Here is a 7,132-nt window from a genome sequence, read left to right as displayed (position 1 = left end):
GTATGTTAACATCTTTCACCAGGAGCAGGTCCTGAGTCCAGACCAGAACCCAGACCAGTTCAGAGTCTTCATTCTGCTGGTGAGAGAGGGAAGGGAAATGCCTGCACTGGGCTCCCTCTCTTTCTCTGGTTGGCTGGTTCCAGCTCCCTCCCCCTCCCTCTCTCCTTCTCTCTCTCTCTCACCTCTCCTCTCCTTATTTAGGCTGGCCCCACCCCCACTGTGATGTCATGGGCTCGGAGGAAGACCCGTGGGGTTTTTGGGTTTTGGCGTCCAGTCCTGTGGGGCCGCAGGGCTGAGAGTTTCTCCTCCGCTCCTCATCCCTCCATCAGGCCTGCCTCTCCTCCTCTCTTTGGGGAAAAAGAAAAAAGACCCTTTGCTCGATTCGCCGTCCGGTCCAGGCTCTGGTTTTTCCCTCATTTTGTCGTCCTCTGAGGATTTTATTTCTCTTTTCCCTTTTTCTCCTCCTCCTGCTTCCCGTCTTTCAGCTAGGTTTCACCATGATGGCCAAGATTTTTAAAAAATAGCTTTAAAAATTTGCAGAAAGGATTTTTTTTTTGTCCAGAGTGAAAAGTTGAATTAAATCTGAAAAACAGACAAAGTTCCTCAGAAGAATAAAACGGCTGGTCCATTTCTTTCTGGACAAATCTTTTCTTCTTCTTCTCTTTTTCTTTGGCCTCTTCTTATTTCCTCCTTGCCGGCTGCTTTTGGACTTTGAGGTTTGTGAACAAAACATCAGCAAACCAGAAGCTTGACCCTCCGTTTGTCCTGAAGAGCTATTTTTTTTCTGCTTGACTTTTTTTTCCTGTAGATTTCTTCTTCTTCTTGTGTTTTCCTCGTGTTGTTTTGTTTTTGTGGTCGTGCAGTGGCGGCAGTTGGTGTTGGGGCCCTGTTGGGAACCCAGGCAACCCTGCCCCGTGGGGCCCGGCCCAGCATGAAGGAGGAGCCGCTGGCTGTTCGCTCCTGGATGCACTCGGCCGGCGTGGTGGACGCCAACACGGCCGCTCAGAGGTAAATTCACCGCCACTCTCTGCTGCCCCAGAGGGATTCTGGGAGCTGTAGTCCCAGTGGACATACGGGAAGATTTATCTGGGCAGGAGAACGCTTTAAATGTGCAATATTGCTGCTGTGCTGTCTGAGGGTGAAGCTGCAGCGCAGAAGTAATTGCACTGTTCTTCAGTCTGTCAGGTTGTTTCTCAGGATATTCCTGCTTTTTTTAGGTTGAACACTTAATCGGTCATGACATGAATTCCTGCAGCTCAGAATAAATTCCTCTGATTAATAAGAAATATCAGATTGATCTGGTAATTAGTCATATTTTAGTTGAACATTCTGCAGCTCAGAGGAAAAGTGATTAGACAACAAGTGAGGTTAGTGAAAACTCGACATGGTGTTAGATGAAGGTCAAATGTGACTAAAAGCTGCTTTCAGGATGTTTGTTAGGAGGAATGGAAAAATGGTTTCCAGGTTTTCTCACGTTTCTGATCCTCCAGCTCAAAGAAAAACATGTTTGACTCATTTACAAAAAATGTCTAAAAATAAGAAAAATGACCTTAGATAATATTTGTAATTTAACAAGACATTAGAAGCAGTGGAAACCTCGGGCTAGTCAGAGAAATCACAACATCACTGATAAAATAATATATTTCCTCTCACCATGAAGGGCTCATCATTTCAACGTTTATCTGAACCATAATTCTCAGTTATTATACGTCCGGTCTCAGTGGGGCTGAAGGTCAAAAATCAAGTCAGTATCTGACCTGAAGCATAAATTAAAAAGATGAACGAGTCGACCAGAGGAGACGGTTTCATTTAAACTGGGTTTTACTTGTGAACCCTCAAAGTTCAAACTGCGGCTCAGGGGAAGATGTTTTCTCCACAGTCAATCAGGACAATTCTCAGTTTCACCGACTGAACTCTTAACCTTTGTCATTTGTTAGTGGCATATTTTTAAAAAAACTGTTTTAAATGAGGGTCAAAGCTGCAGTGGGAGTACAGAATAAACACATGAGCAGAGTGATTTCAGCCTGAAGATGTGTTATGTTATTTTATCTTTCTCAAATAACAGTTGAATGTGCCTTAAAACGGCAGCATGGTGGAGCAGAACCACGGCTCCGACCATTGACACCTGTGCAACCCTTAAAGTCCCTGACGTTTGATCCTAATGAAGCAGCAGAGTGAATCAGTGTGAGCACGCAGGAGGCACAATTTTCTAAAATCTAAAACATCATTTCAGATATTTTTTACATTAATTAGACTAAAGTTTAACTGAAATGGAACGGAGCTGATAGAAGGCAGAAAGAGCTGCAGCGTGAAGCCGTTTTCAACTTTGGCCATGTTAAAAAAAATTAATAACAAATATTAATTTAACTCTAAATCCGTTGCATTCAGTAAAGTTTATTTATCTGCTCATGTCAGGGAAAATTATTTTTGACATTTTAACATATTCAACATTTTATTTCCAAGTGTAATAATATTAAAGTAAAACAGAAGTTTTCTCCGAGATGCGTCGGTGTTTGCGTCAGAGCTGCAGATGAAATTGGATTTTCTAACAAACACACAAAGTTATTAATGATTTTCCTATGAATGTTTCAGTGGAGCAGCGATGTAAAATATAGTTCAGAAAAATCTCCAGGTCCCTGTTTCTCTCGCTGCGTCTGGATGGTTTAGATTTCTGTCAGTTTTATAATGTGTGAAGTTGCAATAATTAATTCTAATAAGCTAATTCTCATAAAACAGAGTTTGACGGGATGTGAGAAAATGTGTGAGCCTTTATGTCAGAGCTGCAGATTAAATCTGATGTGTGTGAAATGGTCATTATTAGAAGTTATGAAATCAGAGGATGACCAGGAGAGAGTCAGTCTGCAGAAACATCTGGTCTCCGTTTATCTGCACATGCTCATGTTAGGACACATCTGAACTTAGATATCTGACGTTTTCACCAATGAAACTGACAAAACAGAATAAGAAGCTTTGTATGAAGCAAAGACTAAATGTGGAGCAGCGGGGTGCTAATGTAAAATTCTCCCTGCTGATAAATCAGATTTTAAAAACACAAACACTAGAGCGGCAGATTTTTTTAACAAAGGTAAAATCATCATCAGACAGTTTTAACAGATTTTGAGTTCATGTGATGACTAGACACTGGATGTTTTGGATGAAGTGTATTTTTATCACATGGAAAGCGATTATCATCATGAATAAATGTGAAGACTTCGGCAGAGCGGCCGTGTGCGGGACCGACCCTCAGCTGGTGCACGCACGACCACAGCCTGCTTTATTAACATTCATTAACATTATTAACATTAAACTGTTAATTACAGACAGCGGCTGTCTTCACTCTGCAGCAGATCATTTTTATGATTTAGTGCTTTTCTTATTGTGAGGCTGAGGATGTGTTTCTGTGTGTCGGCCTGAAGATCTTGTTAAAATTCCACAAAATGTAAAAACACAAATATGACAAATATACTTGTGGTTTTACAACGAGGGGGTTGTTTGCAGTCAGGGTCAAAGCTGCAGTTTGACTCCTTGAGTATGAATATTTATAAATGCTGACATGAACATGTGCTTCAGTGTTTGCAGAGAATTTAAAGCCTTTTTCTTTTTTAAACGTTCCCTGCAGTGGTAGCCTGTTGTTATTAACATGATTCATTCATGTGGAGGTTACAGCCCGAAGCCTCGTGTCACATCTCACTGCAGACTCTTGTTTTTTTAAATGAATATTTTAGTTCTCAGATTCTTCACTGAATTATTACCTTTTAATTCACATGCATGTTGTCGTACACGTCGGCAGGGCTGAAGAGGTGTAACTGACATGTTGGGGTTCTTCTTCATTAATCGTGGTGGTTTTTCTCTGCAGATAAAGTTGCTCTTTGTTTAAGGAAACAAATTATTATTATTATTATTTAGCTTTTTATATTTCAGACATGTCAGATACATTCATTTGTTGTTTGTTAAACTGGGATTGGTGATGTGTTTAAGGACAGTTGAACCTTCACTGAGGAGCGTTTCATTCAAACACAAGTTCAGATCAGATAAAGGCTTTTAAATTATTAATGTAAAATTATTTAATTCATCTATTTTTAATCATGGACTTGGCTTTCATCAAGTTCAGTCACTGGGATTTGTGCTGCTTTTAAATTGTTCAGCTCATCCACAGTAAATTCACGTGGCTTTCAGTGGTTTTATGTGCACACACACCTGCGGTTTGAATGCACCAACTGAGCTGTGAGAATAAAATCAAAACTACAAATTTCACAAGTTATTCATTAGTTATTCATGACAGTCACTGAGGTGGGCAACACCAACTCCCAGTGGAATTTTAAAACATTTATTCCCGTGTTAATCTCCAAACTATCACAGAAATAACTTCACCTTAAATCCCCAGAAACATCACAGGTGACGTGACCTCTGTTGTCTGTCTGTCTCTCAGCGGGGTGGGGTTAGCCCGTGCTCACTTTGAGAAGCAGCCTCCGTCCAATCTGAGGAAGTCCAACTTCTTTCACTTCGTGCTGGCGCTGTACGACCGGCAGGGCCAACCAGTCGAGATCGAACGCACCGCCTACGTCGACTTCGTTGAGAAAGAGAAGGTGAGAAACACACAGAGGAAGGAGCCGGGACCCAAACTAAACAAACCCCTCAGTCACAACCAACATGATTTGAACTGAAATAGATACCAAACGCACCTGCAGTTTTGTACACTCTGAAAACGGACTCTTATTTAGGATAAAAAACAAAAGAGAGTAAGAGGGAGGAGCTGAGGAGAAAACCAAACCCACCCCATTCCAGCCCTCTTAACCCCCCACCCCTGCAGGTTAATCCCTGGTTCTCAGGGGTGGTTGCACCCTAAGAAAATAAGTCGTCTGCACTGAACTTGTGTCTTCTTGATACTGATGTCAAATGAGTAGTAGATAAGGACAAAGTCAGGGAGACACAGGGGTAGAAAACAAACACACCTGAGCTAAAAGTCAGAGGCCAGAGCTGGTAAAGCTGTTTGTTCTTTACACAGGTGAGCTCATCAATGAAGGCCCAGACAGGTGTAAGAAAACAAACGCTCCCATACAAAAAAAAAAAAAGCTCATTTAGTTTCTGCTTCAGTTCACTTAGATTTTTGTGTTTGTGTGTTCAGGAGCCGACGGGAGAGAAAACCAACAACGGGATTCACTACAAACTACAGCTGCTCTACAGCAATGGTGGGTATGCTTGTTTTATTACACAGCACAACCCATTTAGTTTTCATGACTGAATGCTCTGGTATTGTTTGACTGAAATATTCTGAAAACACTGAGAAAAGAAAAGAAAAGATGTGTCAACTGTAAATGACAGCAGACATGTTCTTGGTGTGTTCAGGAGTGAGAACGGAGCAGGATCTGTACGTGCGGCTCATCGACTCCATGACCAAACAGGTAAGATGCTGACTGTTGGTTGTCACATTGATTATCAGGTAAAATAACTGCTGGACACACGTGCCAAAATCTATTGGCACTTGCTGGATCACCAACTGTCAGCAGCACAAAAAGGGGGGATTAATAATTTGATAATTAATAATTGAGGAACATTAATGACACTCCAGTTAACAGAGTGGGGAGAGAGAGAAGGTGATCAAGACAGAGATTTCAAAGTAAGACTGTGCTTTTCCTCCTGCAGTCCGAGCTGTCCGGTTCAGGCCGACTTCACTTTGACACCTGAAGGGTTCTCTGACAGTTTTTTGTTTTCCTGATCCGTCAGACCGATCCTCCTGCTTCTGTTCCCTCCTCACACTGAAATCTTTCTGGCACATGGCTCGACATCTTCTCTCACAGAAGCATATTTATTTATCTCTTCACTTAGTGTTGCACTATATTTATTATGACATTAATACACCGAGCCTGATACCATGCTGAAAAATACAAATTGTTGATTAAGAGACAGCGAACACATTAGTACAACACTGCAGTTAATGAATGAAGCAGGTGAATGTTAGCGCCCCCTCCTGTCTGCAGTGTTCATTACAGCTACAGTCAGGACAAACGTTTGTTTCTGACAAAACAGTATGATGGGTCATAAACCATGTCTGAAGGAAAAGGTGGAAAGTCACAGACCCATTGTTGGACGTGTGGGGAAGTCGTCGTGCTTCAGGCCTTTGGGTCCACAGAACAGGGTCGGGATGTGTCAAACCTCTGGGTATTTCCTTGTGAGATGCCTTCTAGTGGACGGTGCCGTCGGTAGAATAACACTCCTCACAAACCAGCCACATCCAGATTAGTTTACCACACAGTCATCTCACTGCAGATTTTTATTACCACTCTAAGTAAAGAGCAGCTGGGTAATTCTTTCAGAGTGATAAAAACAAACCTGTGTAAGTTGATACTAAGGGCAAAGTTCTGTGCCTTTTTGAGAAAGAAATGTAAATGTTGAAAACCTTGTTCTGTGTTGGACGTTTGCCCATAGCGTGGCTCACTCCTCACAAACACAAATTAGAGATTCTTGTGTGTTCATGTTCAGCTGCCTGCTTTAAAATCAGATGAATCCAGATCAGATTACACAGTGCTTTAGAGGAGTTTGCCTGTAAATGGGAACAGAACAGTGGGTGCATGAGTTCAAGTGTGTCCAGCTCCTGTCACAGTTTGAGTTTCAGCCCTGTTACTCTGGCTCTGTCTGTACCTGTTCCAGCTCATGTCCTTGCCTGTCCAGCCTCCAGGTGTCCCCAGACTTTCCCTCTGCCCTGCCCACATGCGCACCGGTTCTTCATTTGCTCATACAATTGATACCAGCAGCTTTTTCAACCACAGTGTTGTAGGAACACTTCCATGTTCTCCTCGCGTGAACCTGTTTGATTTCTGGACTTTGTCTCTTTGGTAGACTGGACGTGGTCTGCATGTGTGCTATGGAAGTTACAGAGATGCAGGCAGGAAACTGGAAAGAAAAGTACAAGTCAGGCCCCATTTGCAGTCGAACCATGGACGTTGTGATTATGTGACACGAGCTGTAAGAATAGGCTCCCAGGGCACTTGACATCAGTTGTTTCTTATTGACAAGTTCCTGCATTTTATAATAAAACTCATAACATCAGTGTGCGCTGTGCATGTGGATTAGTTTGTTCTGCCTGGTGTCGGTCTCTTCTCTGAGTGCAACTGTGAGCAGACCGACTGTCGGT

The 7,132-nt window shown here is 42.3% G+C and overlaps 1 protein-coding gene across 3 annotated transcripts in view; it reads left to right on the top strand.

Annotated features, from left to right (window-relative positions):
- Window positions 1–908: 908 nt before the first annotated feature.
- The window catches only part of LOC109969672 (transcription factor COE3-like), a 46,056-nt gene continuing 39,832 nt past the window's right edge, over window positions 909–7,132 (top strand). For all 3 annotated transcript variants that reach the window (XM_020616718.1, XM_020616719.1, XM_020616717.1), the window contains exons 1-4: window positions 909–1,008; window positions 4,430–4,586; window positions 5,126–5,189; window positions 5,347–5,402. In XM_020616718.1, the coding sequence (XP_020472374.1) occupies window positions 932–1,008; window positions 4,430–4,586; window positions 5,126–5,189; window positions 5,347–5,402 (354 nt within the window). In that variant the 5' untranslated portion in view covers window positions 909–931. The remainder of the gene's footprint in view (window positions 1,009–4,429; window positions 4,587–5,125; window positions 5,190–5,346; window positions 5,403–7,132) is intronic.

This window comes from Monopterus albus, unplaced genomic scaffold (genome assembly GCF_001952655.1).
Source record: "Monopterus albus unplaced genomic scaffold, M_albus_1.0 scaffold177.1, whole genome shotgun sequence".
Classification (NCBI taxonomy): domain Eukaryota; kingdom Metazoa; phylum Chordata; class Actinopteri; order Synbranchiformes; family Synbranchidae; genus Monopterus; species Monopterus albus.
Note: the sequence above shows the minus strand (reverse complement) of the source record. Positions and strands in the feature narration are given on the sequence as shown.